Here is a 20,445-nt window from a genome sequence, read left to right as displayed (position 1 = left end):
ATGAAGATTATTAATCATTAGCATCTTGTTCCACCCCCACCCAATAAACCAACGCCGCTACCTTAGGGGGTTCCAAAAGACCAAATGAGCTGCTTCCTTATTGGATGGAGACCCAATGAGAAGGCTATAAAGCACTAAACTGTAAATTGCTCAGTTTTATCTTTGACCCACACCAATTAATCTAAATCTGTAGAAGAAATCAATATCCAAGAGCCGTTAAGATAAGCCAATGAACTCTTTCTCCTCTTCCCTCCCCCCCCCCCCAAAAAAAAAGAGCCAGAGAAGCGTTTGTGTTTCCATGACGACAATTTCCTTTCCTTTTTCTTCATCACCTTGTCTCACAAATGCTTCGCAAGCTTCCCAATACAGAACAAGAGCCCCAAGTACGAAGAAGGAAACAATCCTTCCTTACACCAAAACACCTACACAAGGTCCTAGACTTCCACCTTAAGAATGTCAACACCCAACATTTCACTCTTCTAGAGTATTCACCTTTAAGCCTGACACTACTTCAAAGCAACAAATAATCTTCCTAGATTGTCCACCTTCGACGCCTCCACATCCCAGAATAGGTTTCTATCATTGGTAAAATGGAGATGGGACACTTAAAAGTCTCCTTTATCCACCTCGAATCCATCAATGAGCCCCGCGGAAGCCCTTAATCCAACATTTTGCTTAAGGCATCCACAATAACCACAAACAAGACCACATCCTAAAATTCAGAAATATTCCAACTTTTTAACTTCAGAGATGTGCTAAAATTCTTCAGGCAGAGGACCAAATCCAACTACCATCAAAATTGATGTTGAAGACAAATAAGGTATAGGAATCAGACCAGACAACCTATTCAATCTTCCTCCTCACTGGAGTTGTCTTTCATTCCCATTCACTTCTTTGATCTTCAAATCCATTCTAATTAAAATTACTGTCTTCCCTTTATTTTCCTTGATCTTCAGCATCTTCCATGTAGGTTTTCATTGTCTCAAAGTGAGACCTCAAATTTTTAAGTGTCTACCCTCGGTTTATCGTATGCACCAGTCCCTCCAAAAACTTCTCAACAAGAGTCTAGCAGCACCAAATTCTCTTGATTAAACTCATTGGGACCCACCGGGATTTATGTATTTTATCTTTTCCGTTTTTATCAAAAAAATTTAGGGCTTAGGCAAAATGGCGCCTCCCACAAAACTCAAGTGGACCCACCATAAACAGTGTGAATTTAACATCTACCTTTGAAATATTCTTGGGGCCACAAAGTTTTAGATCAAAGGCGATATCTTTTCTTTCTCTTCAGCCATGTCCCTGTGATCTTATGACCAAGTTGGATGACAAATAAACATCACCGTTAGGATGGTTTCAACCGTGTAAATCATTAATCCTACTGTTTCTTGTGGTGTGGTCCACTTGAGCTTTGGATAAGTTTCAATTTTGGGCTCAACCCTTAAAATGATCTGGAAAAACAGATGAACAGAATGGATAAACTACATACATTCACGATGGCCCAATAGAGTTTGCTCTCGATTTTATTTTATTATTATTATTATTATTATTTTAAAGGGTAGAGTTACTCCGTACATAATCCAAGTTCGTGATAGAAAAGCAAAAAACTAAAATAAATGAATATTTAATGCATCAAACGGTTTGAAATGTCATATACCACAAGGAGAGAGTGGTGCAGGCACCTGCCTGTAGGTAATCATATTTGGCTAATGGCAGCGTAGGTAATCATATTTGGCTAGTGACGCTGCCACTAGCCCTGGATTATGGTAGGTGCTATGTGGGCCCCACCATGATCTATGTATTTTATTCGCACCATTCATTTTTATACATTATTTTAATCATTTATCCCATAAATTAGACAAATCAAAATCTCAGGTGGACCACACCATGGGAAAGTAATAATTGAATGTCTACCGTTAAAAACCTCCTAAAGCACATTGTAACAATTATTTGACATCCAACTTGTAGATTAGGTCACGCAGACTTCAATGAAGGTGAAAAACAAATATCAGCTTGGGCCAAAACTTTTGTAACCCCTAGAAGTTTTTAATGGTGAGAGTTCAATTAATCAACACTACTGGTTCACTTAGATTTTTATCTACCTCAGTTTTGATTTCATTCTTTAAAATTATCTTGAAAAATGGATGGACCGTGTGGATGAGACACATACATCATGGTGGGGTCGACAAAGCACCAAACACTGATCAGTTTTATGTGCTCATTTTAAGACTTAGAGACCAAAAGTTAAAAGGATCCAAGACTCAAGTGGGCCTCACTAAAGGGAAAGGTGGTAGGGGAAATTCCTACAGGTGAAACCTCCTTGGGTCGGTAGTGATGTTTAAATGTCATCTATACCATTCATTACGCCATTCTTACCGGGATGAACCGACAACACAAATATTACCATGATTCGAAACTTCCATGGCCCCAAGAATATTTTAACTGTGGACGTATAATCCTTACATAATGCTAACTTAAGTCAACTTAAGTACTGTAAGCTCATTTTTTGTCACATTTATTAAAATAAGTTCACAAAACGGATGATAAGGATGGATTTCTCACAAACATCACGATGGACCCTGACCTTCCTGCGAAAGTCTTTAGCAGGAAATCCGTCGTCCCACTTTCGCAGACGCAGTTTGACCAGTGACGCTGCCACCGTCACGGTGTCTAGTGGTCGGTGCTGTGTATGTGCTGTGTATGCCCATCATGATCTACATGTTTTATCCACATTGTTCATCTAATTTTACACTTCATTTTAATATTTCAGCCATAAATGAGGCAAATCAAAGTCTCAGGTGGACTTACTACGGAAAATAGCAGTGATTGAATGTCTACCATTAAAAACCTCCTGGGGCCCACTATTATGTTTATTTGACATCCAGCCTGTGGATTAAGTCACATAGACTAGGAAAAAAACAAAGTTTTAGGTTCATGTCATAAAATTATATGAAAAAATGGATGAAAGTAATAGACAGACACATACATTATTTTGGAGCCCACGTATCACCAAGGTGAATCCGTTTCCCACACCGTTTGAAAGGAAGCAAGCGGATTGGTTGGTGTACCGCAAACCATCCATTTCGCTGGTGTGTTGACATCACCAAGCTGGTGTGTTGACGTCACCAAACTCTGTGGGTCCCATCATGGGGTATGTGCTATATTCCAACTGTCCCTTTATACGGCAAGCTCGTCTGCAGAATGCTTTGAGGATTAATTTTTTTTTAAAAAAAGGTCTATCATTGAAACCTTCCAGGGGTCACCTTTCTCATCCAAGTCTGTGTAACCTTTTAAATAAACACTATAACGGGCGGTAAGTTTTAATGGTGAGAATTATTGTGGTATGAATACAATAAATATATCATTTTAGAGCCCATTTAACTTTGATCTACTCAGAACCGTTCGTATTACTTGGAGCAGCTCATGGAGCGGCAGCACTCGTCTTCGCACGAAATGTACCCACACCAGCCAGATCGCTGGTGTGCCGTACACCATCCAATATCCAGGGGCGGATTTCCTGCAAAAGCCTTTCAAAGTGACTCTGGTGGAAACCTAGGTGGGGGCATCGTGATATTTATGTGAAATCCATCACTCCCCCACACACTCACGCTAATGGAATTTAAACTTGAAACAAAATTAAGTCGGATTCAAGCCTGAATTGGACGTCACCATAGGAGAAGGTGGGTACGGAAATTACCATAGTTAAACCTCCTGTGTCGACAGTGATGTTTACATGACATCCATACTGTTCATACCTTCATTCCTAATGTTATGAATTGAAAACACAAATATTAGCCTGATTCAAAGCTTATGTGGCCCCACCAATATTTCAATTGTAGGCATTCAATTCTCACCTTTTGGGCCCACTTGAGTATTGGATCCTGCTCATTTCTTGCCTAATATCCTAAAATGATCTCACAAAATGGATGAACGGTGTAGATTTCTTACAAACATCACGGTGGGCCCCACCTACGTTCCCTGCATAGGAACTTGGTGGGAAAGGCTTTAGCAGGAAATCCGCGTCCCAGCGGATTCGCTATGCTGTATACAAGTTAACGCGGACCAGATAGAAAATCTTTAAATTCGTGAAAAGATAGAAAAATTAATTGCCGTAGATACCTGATATTTGTCTCTTCGTGTGTCCTGACGAAGCGCTCACAATCACTTCTCTAATCCGTGGATCGTCTTTGGAGGCTGACTCCGCACCATCTCTGTCTGCAAAATTCAAATTTCTTGTTTTGTAAGGGTGGAAATGAGCGCATGGGGTAGGCATGGCCTTGATACTTGGCCCTATCAATTTTCAAGCCGGCTTAGGCTAGGTTGTCCTAAATTCATGTGTACCCACTATGTTACCTATATATATCCTCTCTCTCTCTCTCTCTCTCTCTCTCTCTCTCTCTCTCTCTCTCTCTCTCTCTCTCTCTGTTTTTTATTTTTTTTTGGTTTTTTCTGTTTTTTAAATTTTATCAATAAAAAATTTATTTTTGAAGTTACTTTAATCATCACCATCAGAATTTTATTTTTAATTTTTTTTTTTTTTTTGAACTTTTTACTTTTCTACTCCCCCTTCCAGCATGGATTGGGTGGATCCCTGATGGTGGAACCCACAGTATACATCTACTGTGTCCATCTATTTTGACACATCATTTCATGGCACATTCCAAAAAACAAAGCAAATCCACATCTCAGGTAAACCACACCACAGGAAACTATGGTTTTTGACCATTAAAAACTTATTATAGCCTTAAAGGTGGGCCACACAGCGTGGGATTGAGGGACCTACTCCTCAGAATTGGACACTCCATATAAAAGGTGGCCCCGCATGATGGTCATGACCCAAATCCATAGTGAGGCCCACATGATGGATGATCCATATTAAATATGAAGTCCACATGATAGACATATAATATTAATGGTGGGCCACATGATAGGTGACCCATATCAAAGCGGGCCCACATAACAGGCATACCACATCAAAGGTCGGCCTCTAATGATGAATGGTTCATATCCAATGCAGGCACCACATGATGGATGATCCACATCAAAGGTAGGGTCCACACTTGGATGGTCCACATCAAAGGTGGGATCCACATGATGGACGGTGGAGATTGAAGGTGAGCCCCACATGATGGATAATAACATTGATGGTGAACCCCACATGATGGATGACCCATACGAAGGTCGGCCACAAGAGGACAGTTGGCATTGAAGATCAGCCCCCAATGATGAATTACCCACATATAATGCAAGCACCAAATAACGTACGACCACTTTGAAATTGGGCCCACATGATGAGCATTCCACATTAAGATGGCCACACATGATAGACGACCCACTTCTAAGGTGGGCGTCACATGATGGGTAATTGACATCAAAGGGGGAGCGGATTGCGTGAGATCCCAGAGTGGTGAGACCCTGGAGTGTAGCGCCGACTGTGATGTAGGTGACTATATACACGTCGTCCATCCATATTGAAAGCGCAGCGCATATTAGTGCATGATGCAAAAAATGAAGTTCCAAATAAAAGAGAGATAGTTTAAGCAGAGAAGAATCACTAACTTGATGGACACCATTCTTTGAAATGGATGTTGCTTGGCTTGATGTTGCCCTCCCATTTAATGCTTTCCCACCATGTCAGCTCACCTTGGATCTCGACTTCTGATGTAGAAGCATTTGTGTTATGGAGAGGAAGCTTCTCCAGCAGAGGGCATTCTCGAATCTTCAACTTCTTCAGCATCGGCAAGTGCCCACCGCAAATGCCTTTGAGTTTGCGTAGATCCCAAAGACGTAAATCGACTAGTTGTGGAAATGCATTTTGCCCCGCCACACCTTCGTCTTCAAAGACCTTCTCCAGTCTACAACAGAATTTTATTTCTAGTAATTCAAGATTCTGTAACCGAATACTAGAAGAGAAGAAGTTGATGAGCTTCGGGCAACATTCTAAATATATATTCTTTAAACATGCGAAGCTCCCTCTTCCTAACTCCCCTCGGCACACTTTCCTTAATTTGGCAAGATCCGACACCCTTAGATTTTCTAAACAGATTGCCGCATCATCGTACGTCCCTCCTACGAACAGATACTCCAACTGATGGCATTTCTCAATCCAACATTCTTTAAGGTGGTCCATCTTCATGCCTAGATTAGACAATGCCTTAATGAACACATTGCCATTTAAACGAAGGAATTCTATCACCGAGAGCAATCCTCTAATACCGTATAGGGAATTCTTACCACCGCAAACCTCCAACCGTCTTTCATAACTCAAAGACTGCTCAAATCAAATATAAATATGTTGGTAGAGAAATCGGTTTCTTTTAAAACAAGCAAATATATCCTTGGGCCCTCCCTCGCAGGGACAGACCAAGAAATAAAATTTTAGAAAGCAGGATTTCCATAGTTTTGAGCTTTGGTCCAAAGTCTCAAAAACACTAGCATCACTGACCGAGATGCGATATATGCTGCTGTCTTGGAGCTGTTCACGCAGCAAGTCCAAGCCCCATCGATCCCAATTTAATTTTTCTGGAAGCCTATCAACCTTTCTCCAGTCAACCCTCTTTAGATGCTCCATTCCCAACAGGTCCAAGCACCGCATGTTAGTAATATTGAAAATTCCGTGTGGAAGCTCTTCAATTCTCGTGCCTGAAAGATCAAGCGACTCAAGTTTTGAAAGTTTATCTGGGCTGACCAGTCTCAATAGAGAGCGACAACCCTTGAGCGAGAGCCGACTGAGGTTGCAGGCACCAGAGATATCGAGACTTCGGAGGCTATGCATGTTGTGGAAGGATACTTCCACCATCTTTGTCAGGGGAGTTTGATGGAGATCGAGGATCTCGAGCTTCTGCATATCCTTTAAGAAGAGGCTGGAAGAGACTCTAGCTTGCAGCAGCTTCGAAGCTTCAATAACCGTAATTCATGAAGACAGGACATGGACGATGGCAGGGAAGTGATGCTTGTAGAAGAAAGGTCGAGAACTCGGAGTCTGGTCATATTCTTGAAAAAACTGTCTAGGATTTCTTGCAAACGATCGTTATCGTTAAGCAACAACGTCGACATAAAAGGGCAATTGGGAGAGCTGAATTGGAGTGTTTCTACCTGATTGTGGGATAATGAGATCCATTGGCATGATTCTTCCCTGTCCAAGTTGTATTTCACTAGTAACTTTTGAGAATCAATCACTTGCCTCACGTGAGAATTCATATCCACATGATATGGTCCTCCTGAAGATTCCTCCAATGTAAACTGCTTTTGTAGCCAGACGTTAAATTCCGCTTCCTTAGGATGAGAGTCCCAAGGCGCTAAATTTTCTGAAGACTGCTCTAGAAAGAGAGTTAGGTAATTTGGGTTTGATGACGCCAGGGACAATAACACCATGCATCTCTCTGCCAGCTCTTTGAGCAGTAGATTCCCCATTTTCTTGAAAGCTGCTTCTTTATTCTCCTCTTCATTGAAGGACCCATCTAAAAAACCCTCTGACCTCCAATACTCTTCTATCAAGAAATCTCGATCGATTGAGCATCCATTTCGACAGAACAAGGAGACGTAAGAAAAGCAATTCAAGACCATGTCTCCAGTTGAGAAACCAATGCGGGCAGCTACGTCAGCTGTCTCTTCCTGTAAAAAATCCCAGGCATCTTCTTTAGACCACTCCTCCAACATGATTTTTAATTGGGCTCCCATTTTGGAACAAACTTCATGGGATTGAGTGGTGATGACGACTTTGCTGCCAATGGTGGTGGTAGGGGCTGTGATTGGAACTCCCATCTCTTGCAAGTCAAAGCTTTCCCAAACATCTTCAAAGATGAGGAGGAACCTTTGGCCGCTTAACTTATCCTTGATACGCTTAGCAGCTGTAGAGAATTGTATGGACTCTGGGATATCCAATGCCTCCTTGATTTCCATCTGTACCTCCATTAATCGATTCCTTCTCCCCTTTGCATCCAACATCTTTAAAACCCGTATCTTCTTATAAAGCTCAATTTCAAGCTTAAATATTAATCTGCCGTATCTTGTAATCTGGTCCTGCAAATGGTCGAATTCTTCTCTGAATTTCTCCAGCATCTTTTCTCCAAGACTCTCGATCCCTGGTGCTTTTACTCGTATGATCACATCAAACAGTCGGCTAGATTCTCCAGATTCCTCCATTTCCGCGACCACCTGTCTCACAATCCGTGACTTCCCTACCCCCTGCCACCCCCATACTGAGAATACCGAAATCTTGTCATCTCTCAAGCAATCCCATATTTGTTGCCTCATGCGTTGTGACAAAGGGCTCACAATCTCTCCTCTTCCTCCTTTGCACCGTCGATCATCATCATCCCAAGAAGCTGCCATTGTCTACGCTGGTTCTCTCCTGCAAAATTCGAATTCCTTGTCTCGTAAGTAACGGTGGCAATGAACCGGGCAACACACCCTCATCAATTTTCCAAGGAAAAAATTAGCATTGCAGACGAGTCCGTACAATGCCCTTTTTTTTCCTCCCCTGGAAACTTACCTGACCAAAAGCGATTTTTAAGTCACGGACGTTAGTGTTTTTTTTATGAAAATACCGCTTGTTTGGCCGGGCAGACTGGATGGTATTAGATTGTATTGAAAGGGATTGGAAGGAGCAATCCCAAGCTTGGCCGGGCATGCCAAACAGGCACGTTGAACTTTTGCCTGAATTGGGGCAATCCCATGGGATTGCCAGCAATCCACTGACATCACCATCATTACCTTGAAATCCATCTAATCCCTCCTAATCCCATCTATTTTGACTGAAACATGTTTGGGTGGACGGATTGGAAAGGATTGGCCAGGCATAATCCCGGGATTGGCCAGGCGGGCCAAACATACTCAGTGATAGATTCCCTGGATATAGCTATCCCCAGCAATCCACTGAGTCATCATCACCTGCCATCCACCCTAATACAATATAATCCTATGGGATGGGCCCGTCCAAACATGCCATAAGGTTTTTTTCGGGTCGCGTAAAATAACGTGGGTAGTCCGTCCGGTCTATAATGGAAACGTACACTTTTCCAAGCTGTGTTTGTGCTCAAGTCATTTTAACTTGACCCACAACCAACCTAGCATATACCATTGATTTGTGGAAATGGATTGGCTGGTGTGGGTATATGTCGTGACGAGATGAGCACCGACGATCTTCAAACTCAGGTTATACGAACGGTTAAAAGGATATTAAAAGTTTCGTGGGCCTGATGTATTTGTTATATCCACACTGTTCATGTATTTTGCTAGATAATTTTAGATTATGAGCTCAAAAATGATTTTTACCCCAAAATATTCGTAGGGCCCATCGTAACATTTATTTTCTATCAAATCTTTTCATAAGGTCACACTGACCTGATGATGAGGAAAAGCAAATATCATATTCATCCAAAACTTATGCGACCCAGAAAGGTTTCAATGGTAGACGTTCAATCCCCCATGGCATTTTGTTTGCAATGTGGTTCACTTAATCTTTGGATATGTTTTATATTTTTGACTCAAGACTTCCTACCAGCTCAATAAATAGATGGATAATTTGGATATAACACATGCCTCATGATGGGACTCCACACAAAGTTTGCTGATGTCAACACACAAGGCCAGGTCGGTGGGGTGTATTACACCAGCCACGGACGCGAATTTCCTGCGAAATCCTTTTGCAGGAAGTTCCTGCGCTCGAAACTTAGGTGGGGCCCACCGTGATGTTTTTGAGAAATCAACCCCGCCCATCCGCTTTTTGAGCTCATTTCAGGGCATGAAACCAAAAATGAACTGGATCTAAGACTCAAATGTGCTGAAAACGTGAGGATTGAACGCCTGCAGTTGAAATATTTATGAGGCTACGGAATTGTTGAATCAGGATAATATTTGTGTTTTCAGTTCATCCCAGTAGGAATGACGTTACGAACGGTATGGATGGCATGTAAACATAATTGTCAGCCCCAGGGAAGTTTCAACGGTTGAAATTTTCCTACCCACCTTTTCCTTCAATGCGGTCCACTTGAGTCATGGATCCTGATCACTTTTTTGTCTCAAGCCTTAAATTAATCTCACAAAACGGATGAATGGGATAGATTTCTCACAAACATCAGGGTGGGCTCCACTTTGGTTTCGAGCGCAGGAAATCCGCTTCCACCAGCCACTACTTTATTACGGACCGTGGCGTAGAACGCGGGCTCCGCCTCGGTGGTTCCGGGGATCAGGTGGGATCCCTGATTGTGGGGCCTACCTTGATTTTAGCAACTTACATCCACACCGTCAATTCTTTTTGAAAGCTTATTTTAGTGCATTATTCCAAAATTGAAACAGATTCAAATATTAGTTGTATCACATTACAGAAACAATGTTGATTGAATCTCCGCCATTAAAAACATCTTGGTGGCTACCGAAATGCTTATTTGAGTCTGATCGGACATTTAAGCGTCTGACCAGAGCTACGTGGGGCCACCATGAATTTATGCTTATCTACGCCATCCATTTCTTTTCTAAGATCATGTTTAAACTTGGGTCGCATTAAATGCACAAAAGCCACTAACGACAAGTTGCATTAAATGTAAGAGTCATCTCTGGTGCGGTCCACTAGAGCGTTGGATCTACCTCATTTTTAAGCCCATGCCTCAAGGTATCATCTTAGAAAAGTGATGGAGGGTGTGGATAAATGGATACATCACGGTGGGCCCAAACAGAGCTGGTCGAAAGCTTAAAAGTTTGACTAGAGTCGGACGAAATCTGTGTCCAGCTTACCATTTGGTGTGGTCCAGTAGAACATTAGATCTACCTCATACCTTGATATGATCTTAGAAAATGGATGGACAGCATCGATAAATAGATAATTAATCAGGATGGGCTCTCACATAGATTTGATTGGACGCTTAAAGATACGACCTGGTCTTAATCCATGTCCATTTATTTGCCATCCAACCTTTATATAAAGTTATCAGGACCTAGATGAAGGGCATACAAATATCAACTTCATCAAAGACTTTAAAGACTTTTGTGCCCACTAATAGTTTTTAACAGCCAATCACCACTGTTTCCTATGGTATGGTCCAACTGATTGTTTTGGATATGCTTCAATTTTCGGATTGTGCCCTAAAATGAGCTGTCAAGGTGATTGGACGGCCAGGGATTTAAGGAACATGCATCAAGGTGGCCCCATAGTCAGGGATCCCACCCACCACGAAGCTTCTCATTGGTACACACAAGTGCCGATGACAATAGGGGAGTGGATTAGTTGAGACCTTAGGCTCACCCAAGACAATGGAGCCCACCTTAATATATGTATTCTACATCAACTCTATCCATCATTTAGCAGATCATTTTAGAGCATTATTCTCCCAAAAAATGAAACAGATCCACCAATTATCAAGTGAACCATATCATAGGAAACAGTGGTGATTGACCATTAATGGGTTACAAAAGTTTTGGATCAAGATGAAATTTATTAGTTTCCTTTGTCCAGGCTTATGTGACCTTGTCAATAGAATAGATGTCAAATAAATGGTACATGAAGCATTTAGTTGCGCCCAAATTAATTTTTTAAGGTAGGGCATTCAATCGACACTGTTTCTACTGATAATTGAATCTGCTCCCCATTCCCTAAAATGATCTAAAAAAATGGATGGACAACATGGATGCAAAATACAAATATCAACTGAGCCCCACAATAATCCATTCCTGGTTCTACCTCACAAAAGACGGCGATTTTCCCCATTCGTGTAGATTGTGTCCAATACAACTTTTAACATATCAAATTCTTTACGGCCACACCATGATTTATGTTTTAGATTCACACTGTCCATCAATTTTTCAGATCATTATAGGACATAAGCCCAAAAATGAGACGCATCCAAAGTTCAATCAGACTGCATCCAAAAGTTCAATTGGACTGCACTAGAAGCAGTGGAGGTTGAACTAAGTTGAAACCTTCCTAGGGCTAAACAAGATGTTTATTTGCCATCTAACCTATTTATAAGGTCACACCGACCAGATGAAATTAAAAAACAAATATCAGCTCGATCAGAGCCTTTCGTGGCCTCGAGAAGTTTTCAATAGTAAACATCCAATTCATATTGCTTCTTATGGTGTGGGCCCTTTGAGCTATGGATTTGCCTTGTTTTTAGGCTCATATTTCAGAATAATTTGAAAAAAAAAAATGCTATATCAGTGTGGATTTAAGAAATACATCATAATGGGGTACACATAAGAAATTCTGTAACTTTTGATGTACATTTCAAGGAGAGAAGCAAACCGAGTAGATATATAAAACTTCCATTAGCCCATTATGATGTATGTGTCAGATCTAAAAACAGGGTTGAAAACTTTTTGGGGCCACCAAAGGCTTTAGGATCAAGTTTATATTTGTGTTTTCCCTTTATTAGGTAACCTCACCCACAAGTTAGATGGCAAGTAAACCTTACTAAGGACCATAAGAATGTTTCAACGGTACCTGTTCAATCCCCGCTGCTTTCTGTCTTGTGGCCTACTTGAGCTTTGTATATGCCTAATTTTGAGATCATTCTAGTAAAATTGTTGGATGCTGCAGACCTAACACATAAATCATGGTGGGGATAGAGAAGTTTCAAATGTTATAAATTTTGTCAAGGAGCGGGCAATCTAGCAAGGAAAGAGTAAATTGGGGAAATGGATATTGTGGTGTGCTAGAGACCGCCTGTCTCCTAGGTGTGTTGACCTCACTAAGCTTTGTGGGGCCCACCGTGATGTATGTGTTTAATCCACACCGTTCATCTATTTTGCTAGATTATTTTAGGGCATAAGCCCTAAAATATGGCAGATCCACATCTTAAGTGCACCATACAATTAGAAAGAGTGGTTATGAACACCCACCATTAAAAACTTTTTGTGTGCTACAAAAGTTTTGGATCAAGCTGATATTTGTTTCTTCCCTCCATCCAGGTCTGTGTGACTGAATCAACAGGTTGAATGGAAAATAAACATTATAGCGGGCATTACAATGGGCCCTAGAAAGTTGTTAATGGTGGGGTTTAATCACCATTGTTTCCTATGGCGTGCTCCACCTGATATTTGGATCTACCTGAATTTTGATTTTTGGGCGACCTAATATGGCATGGAGAATTGGATGGACGGTGTGGATAAAACAAATACATCATAGTGGGTCCACCAGCAGCCACATTGTTACAACCATTGAATGGGGTCAAGAGAAAGCTCTGTTTTTTTTTTGTTTTTTTTCATCTCTTAGGAATTTTCTTTTATAATAAAACCGAATTAATTATATTCACATGCATTTTCGTTATTTTAGAAAAAATCATACTTGAAAGTGAAGTTAGAGAAAATTAAGGGAAGGTACCTGTTTCACAAATAACTCAAATAATGAAATGGCTCTATGAAAACTTAATTTCAAAAGGTATAGGGATGTAAAAATATTATATTAACAAGGTTTTATTTTATAAAAATCTCTTTATTTTATTAACACATAAAAGATAGGAGATACGTAGGGATTGGTAAAGATCTTAACGGATTCACTTCTTAAGAAAAAGAAAATATCTCAATTTAATAAAATTATCTAAATTTTAACCATACTAAAAATTGTACACACCCACCTTATTTGGACTTGGAACCGATCCAGATCCAACCCATACGCTGGTGGATTGGGTCCGAGGTTGAAACTCAGACCCACTTATCCAAGGGAACTGTTTATCTGCAGGCAGGGGGCTGCACCACACCTCGTCGTACAGGGCGTTTTCAGTCATTGGATGCGTTGAATGGCTGTGATGGAAAAATAAAATAAATTTAATGCATTCAATGGCTAAAAATATCCTATACCATAAGGAGTGGTGCGGGTGCTTGTAAATAATCATTTCTGATAATTAACCGGTTGGGCTCCGGAGCTCACCTCAACCCTACACAACTAGATCATCTCACTCGCACACTTTATGAGAATGCATGGTGAAAAAAATCTCTTAATATGAGAAAAGAGGAATTTTTCAATAGATGTACATACCTGAAATTTGGCTCCTTGGTGACTTTCCAGTAGCAACTCAATTAAAATTAACGAGGCATTAAGTGCTGCATTAAGCCCGAAAGCTTCATACTGCATATGTTTATATATGCTACCCAGAGATAGATGTGAAGGCAATGAAGAAGTGGATGCTTCCTTCTTGCATGAAAGGGAAAGGAAAATAGAAAGGTAGATGCTTCCTTCCATGAGAGAGAAAGAGACGTCTTATGGAAGAGAGGATTCTTTTTCACAATCAAAAGCAATTTTGGCACTCTTAACCGTAGAAGAAGCCAGAGTGTGTTTTAATTGAGGCCTGAGTTCCCGGTTAGGAATTAGTTTATAGACGTGGGATTCATAGTTGATCTATCCAAGCCATTGATCTGTTGGCCCTTATCATGGAAGGAAAATTCCCTCAAAAACTCTCAAAGTGGAAGATCCTTGCCATCAAATCTTTCGCGTTTCCTCCAGTGAATGTGGTTTGTTTGTTCATTTCTTTTAACCATGTATTTGCATGCTAACAGAGAGAAGATTAGAGTTGACCAATTGAGAAGATATACTGGGAATGGTCCATACATGATTGGGAACGTCATATCAATGGCTTAGATAGACTAGCCACGGCCCCACACCTACCAATCAAGCTTGGAAACCAATAGTGAACTTGGCCTCTTTTCATTCTATTGTGGGTGTAAACAACAATAAGATTAAAGCTCTATCGACTCCGGTGGATGCATCCGAGAATTATAATTGTCTTGTGCATGCTGGGGGAATGCATGGAAGCAACCCTGAGTTAGAATCAAATAATAAGAGGTTAAATCAACCAAGCACACCGATAATACAAAGTTTTGCGTGAAAAAATTGTCATGAGAAAAAACAACGGCACAGAGTGATAAAGAATCCACCATGATAATCAATGTTACAAAGGATGAAAGAGCCTACCAATGTGAGAATAAACCTCGAAAACCTTACAAAAAAAAATCCTAGCATAGATTTCTCTTTGCTCACAAAAGCTTTAAACAGGTTTTTCAAAACCCTAATCCTCGATTACAAATCCTTAAATAGGATTAAAATCGAATTAGGAAACAAAACATGCAATTCCACAAAATTGTGCAAGTCGGTTAATGGGAGCTTCGATCAAATCGAGTGTCATCGATGACTCATTGATGGGATTGAAGCCATTTTCGATCAGATCGATTTGGACCCAAAAACTGTCTAGCGAGCAAAGGTCAAAAAATGAAATTTTCTTAAAGGGATCGACAAATTCTCGATGAGATCTAGTGGTCTGTCGATGTCATCGACAAACCCAGTTACAGATAGATTGAAGACATCTAATAACAATCTCCATCATGTCTTCAATAATGACAAACTACAGCTTCAAGCTGTATCTCTAGTTGCCTCCGTCATAATTCCAATATTGTCGTTGCTTCCCATGCACACTCTGTCTTCGTCAAGTCTTCGCGAAACTGAGAGAAGTCGCATAGAACTTGAACTTCTTTGTGGGAACCACCTTTGTATGCATGTCCGCTGGATTCGAGCTTGTGTGGATCTTTTTAAGAGTCACTTCACCTTCCTTAACCACATGTCGTATAAAATAATGATAAACATCAATATATTTAGTACGAGGATGGTAAATCGAGTTCTTCACCAAATTGATCATGCTTTCGTAGTCACAATTTATTGGCACAGATATCTTCTGAAGCCCAAACTGATTTATCATCCCTCTCTAGCAAACACCTTCTTAGAAAGCTTCCATCACCGTCATATACTATACTTTTATGGAAAGAGTTATCATAGACTGAAGTTTCAACATTCAATTGATCGATCCACTCCTGCTAGTACAAACGAGTAGATGGAAGTTGATCTCTTGTTATCAACATTACTTGTATAATCGGCATCCTCGTATATAGCCTACCAACTTATCCTCAGACTTTTCAAATGTCAAGACGTAGTCTACTGTAATACTTAAGTAACCATTTAACTACCTCCAAGTATTGTTTACTGGGGTTAGACATGTATCTGCTCACAACACCTACTACATATGAAATATCACGTCTCGTAGAGACCATGGCATATATCAGACTACCAACAATGCTCAAATAGGGCACACGAGATATCACCGAATTTTTTTCATCTGTAGTAGGACATTGTTCATGAGAACTCTTAAAGTGACAGCATAGGGTGTGCTAATTGGTTTCACCATGTCCATACCGAACTTAATAAATACATTCTCAAGGTATTATACCTGTGATAACTGTAGCCTGCTCCTTTGTCTGTCTATATAAATATATATGCCGAGAATCTTCTTTGCAGCCCCCAAATCTTTCATATCAGATATCTTTGACAACTAAGTCTTCAACATTTCGATATCAGATATGTTATGGCTAGCAATGAGCATGTCATCTACGTACAATACTCATACGATGAACTTTCCATCATTTAATGTCTTGTAATAGATGCAATGATCATATTCACTTTTGGTAAATCAATAACTTATCATGAAAGTAACAAATCTTTTATACCACTGCCTAGGTGACTATTTCAGACCATATAAAAACCTTCTCAACCTACAAAATTTATTCTTATCCCCTTCACTTTGAACCCTTCTAGTTGCTTCATGTAAATGTGTTTCTCCAACTCCCCATGTAGGAAAGTAGTTCTCACATCCATCTATTCTTATTCCAGGTTGTATTGGACAACTATCTCCAATACAAATATGATAGACACCTGCTTGACTACAGGTGTGAAAATCTCACTAAAGGTGACATTCTCCTTTTGCGTATACCCTTTCGCAACCAAAATGGCCTTATATCTATCCCACTTCTTGTTGTAAATCTGCTTATAACCGATCGCTTTACGCCCCACTGGAAGCTCAAGAACGTGTCGAACATCTTTTAGAATATGGTCCACCCCATCGAACATTCTCATGCGCATTGAACTGATTCCAATAACTTTACAAACATTATCATTTCTCATAAAAACATGCCCACAATTGTACTCGTTGTATGTGGTGAACCAATCCGTGTGACAAGTCGTGTGGTATGAGGCCATTGAATCCAAAATCCAGTCATTACTAAGCTAACCAAATTTGGATGTGATCAAGATATCACCTCCATCCACCTCCTCGCATGATTGCATTGTGTTGGCCTCTTTTGGCACATTCTCTAATTTATTTATTTTTTCCTTTTGAGCTTTAGGGTTCCCATAGTCCTTCTTCATATGCCATGTCATTACACAATTCCAGTACTTCTTTTTATCCTTCCCTTTCAATTTGGATCGCGATTGAGAATTACACTTCTCCCTTTTAGTATTCATTCTCCCAATAACCAATGCATCCATAGAGGTACCTCTATTGTTGTCCTTCTATCTTAACTGCTTCTCATGAAAGGTTAAGATGATAGTCCCTACATCGATGGTATCCATACTGTGGATCAGTGTGTCTCCCATATTTTTTGCGCGAAATATAGCGGAAGTGAATTTAAAATATTCTAGGCAAGATATTTCTCTTCGATCTTAACATCCACATTTGTTAGTTTATATAAAAATTTGTTAAAAGTGTCCGTGTTCATTAATGTCAGGCCCCTCTGTCATCTTAAGATTATAGAATTTCCTTTTAATTTTCTTAGTTCCATCCTCAAGCTATAAGGCCCAAAATAATATAGCTTGTGGCTTATGATAAGTGCGGTCTGGAGCCTTTTTGTTGGATCCCACCTGAATGTTTGTAAATGTTCATGTTTAATGAAACTTCCGTGGCAAGAGTCCACTTTCCAAAAAGAATATATATATATATAGACTGCTACCTAGGAATTTCTTCATATACAAACTATCTAGTTTTGTCCATTCCCCTACGATGGTCTTTTGATCCAGGACATTGTCCACTAAGTACAATTATATCGAGGTTGTAACCCTCTCATTTAGTTAATCCCACTCTTCATCAATCATAAATGCAGGATGTTTTGCCTTGTCAAGGAGAGTGTGTTGCAATTCTTATTGAATTAGGATGCCTCTCATCTTAACCTTCAATAGTTCAAACTTATTTCTTCCGGTGAACTTCTCCATTTTATACTTAATATTAAATCCCTCAAAAGTCATATTTTCATATTGAAAAAAAAAAAAAAAAAAAAAAAAAAACAACACCCCTTAAAACCCCAATGTTATCTATGATACCACTTTTTCAGGAGATCCATGGAAGCAACCCCGAGTTTGAATCAAACAATAAGAGATCAAATAAATAAAGTACACAAAGAACACAAGGTTTCACATGAAAAAACCCTTACGGGAAAAAGCCACAACACAAAGCGACAACGAATCTACTATGATAATCAATGTTATAAGAGATGAAAGACATTATCTATCTGCGAATAAACCTCAAAAACTATAGAAAAAACCCTACCTTTGATTTTTCTTTACTCACAAAAGCCTTAAACATGTTTTTCAAAACCTTAATCCTCGATTACCAACCTAAATCCTTGATCAGATCGATTCCATTGACAACCCATCAATGGAATCGAAGCCATCTTTGATCGGATCGATTTGGACCAAAAAATTGTCCAGTGATCAAAGGCCAAAAAAATGGATTTATCTCGATGAGATCAAGTGAGCTTTCACAGAACTTCCTTCCAATGGAAGCTGGTGGGGCCCGCCATGATATTTGTGGGAAATTCACTCCGTCCATACATTTTGCTAGAGCATGTTAGGACATGACCCAAAAAATAATGCAAATCCAAAACTCAAGTGGGCCATATGATAAGAAAATGTGGGTAGGTAAATGCTCGCTGTTGAAACCTCCCTAGGGTCCAACATGATTTATATGCAATCCATAACATCCGTAGGATCATTCCTACTTGAATGAACTGAAAACACAAAAAATTAGCCTGATCTAGAACTTTCGTGACCCCACGAATGTTTCAACAATGGACATTCAATACTGTGGTGTAGTCCGATTGAGTTTTGGATTTGCATCATTTTTGGGCCCATGTCTTAACATGTTATGCAAAAAATAGCTGGATGGGGTGGATTTCTCACAAACATCATGGTGGCCCCACCTAGCTTCCCATCAGCTTTCACAGGGAATCCCCGTCCTTACCATTTGCAATCTTCATTTTGGATGGCAGATGGTCACCATCTCTCCCATGCATCTAAGATTGGCCCTCGTCCATTTATAGTTCTTCATAGTGACAAATCTCATTCTTGGGAACTTCTTGGCTCTAGAATTTCTAAAGAGGTTCTTGAACATCGAGGTTTTCTCTGATATTGTTAGGAAAATTTTGCTAAAACTAAAAATATTATTATAAATTTAAAAATAGTTTAAAATTTTAAACATAAACCAGTTCTAATTTGGGATTTTTATGGGAAAGTTCATGCTTTTGGAGAATGGAAATTACCCAAGTACTCTGGTATATTGTTTTTCTTTAATAAGTAATGAAGCTAGAAAATTTTGTGGCCCATCTGGTATGTATATATGACACCTAAGTCTGTCAAACATCTACAACCAACTATAATGATTACTCAGCATAATAATTACAGGGATGAAATTTTTTTTGATTGAATCACAAGATAAGCTGCAAGCGCATTTTGATGTTTTTAAGTGGTGCATATTACTTATTATGGCCTGGCTCATCTTCCACTTAGATCACTACGTGAAAAATGGGAAAAAATGACGGATTTAGAGACGGTTCTGGACCGTCTCTAAAATTGCTTGGTTTAAAGACACTTTAGAGACGGCTGTAAACCGTCTCTAAACTTTTAGACGGCCCTTGACCGTCCTTATTATTGTCTTGAAAATTTGAACATCCACAAATCATTTGAGACGGTCGAAAACCGTCGTTAACTACAGATAAAAGACGGCCATTGACCGTCTAGAATAAGAGACGGTCCTTGACCGTCTTATATGCTGGAATTTGAGACGGTCAAAGACCGTCCCTATTAGAGATGGTCATTGGCCGTCTCTTACTGGTGATTTGAGACTGTCAAGGACCGTCTCAATTAGAGACGGTCGTTGGCCGTCTTTTCCTGTAATTTAGGACTGTGAAAAATAACCTGCATTAGGGACGGTCCTTAGCAGTCCCTATTTGAGACTGTCAATGACCGTCTCTATTAGAGACGGTCCTTAGCCGTCTTATTGTGGTTATTTGAGACTGTCAAAGACCGTCTACATTAGACTAATGCTCAACTCAAACATTAAAAACAAAAAAAAAAATTATGAATTTCGAAAAAAAAAAACGTTAAAAAGCTTAGAAAAATAACTAACAATGTTTAAGAAAAAAATTTAGATTTTGAAATAAAAATTAAGAACTTTTAATAAAGTTGATAATTTTGAAAAAAAAAATTTCGATAAGAAAATGATATTTTGAAAAAGAAAATTTTAAAAATTAAACAAAATTGTAAAAAAATTGTCAAATTGTAAAAAAATATATTTTTTAAAAAAGAAAACTAGATTTTGTATTTTGAAAAGAAAATTTAAAAAGTTGTATAACAAAAGTGAT

At 39.5% G+C, this 20,445-nt stretch overlaps 2 protein-coding genes across 2 annotated transcripts; both read right to left on the bottom strand.

The window, feature by feature from the left end:
• Positions 1-4,099: 4,099 nt before the first annotated feature.
• Positions 4,100-6,844, bottom strand: LOC131217376 (putative disease resistance protein At4g19050). Its single transcript, XM_058212291.1, has 3 exons — positions 6,443-6,844; positions 5,641-6,268; positions 4,100-4,212 (listed from the first exon to the last, which is right to left on the bottom strand). Exons 1-3 carry the CDS (start codon positions 6,842-6,844, stop codon positions 4,100-4,102), a joined length of 1,143 nt encoding a protein of 380 aa, XP_058068274.1.
• A 5-nt stretch (positions 6,845-6,849) lies between these two features.
• Positions 6,850-8,331, bottom strand: LOC131217375 (disease resistance protein RPS2-like). Its single transcript, XM_058212290.1, has one exon. It carries the CDS (start codon positions 8,329-8,331, stop codon positions 6,850-6,852), a length of 1,482 nt encoding a protein of 493 aa, XP_058068273.1.
• Between the last annotated feature and the right edge of the window lie 12,114 nt (positions 8,332-20,445).

This window comes from Magnolia sinica, chromosome 10, assembly GCF_029962835.1.
Source record: "Magnolia sinica isolate HGM2019 chromosome 10, MsV1, whole genome shotgun sequence".
NCBI classification, from domain to species: domain Eukaryota; kingdom Viridiplantae; phylum Streptophyta; class Magnoliopsida; order Magnoliales; family Magnoliaceae; genus Magnolia; species Magnolia sinica.
This window is presented reverse-complemented; position numbering and strand designations above follow the sequence as displayed.

What these genes read in the sequence shown, in the direction of transcription:
- LOC131217375 (XM_058212290.1), bottom strand. Translation starts at nt 8,331, where the DNA reads ATGGCAGCTTCTTGGGATGATGATGATCGACGGTGCAAAGGAGGAAGA.
- LOC131217376 (XM_058212291.1), bottom strand. Translation starts at nt 6,844, where the DNA reads ATGCAGAAGCTCGAGATCCTCGATCTCCATCAAACTCCCCTGACAAAG. An exon ending in GCAGCATATATCGCATCTCG is followed by an intron (nt 6,269 to 6,442) that starts GTCAGTGATGCT and finishes TGATTTGAGCAG; the next exon opens with TCTTTGAGTTATGAAAGACG. An exon ending in ATCAGAAGTCGAGATCCAAG is followed by an intron (nt 4,213 to 5,640) that starts GTGAGCTGACAT and finishes TGAATTTTGCAG; the next exon opens with ACAGAGATGGTGCGGAGTCA.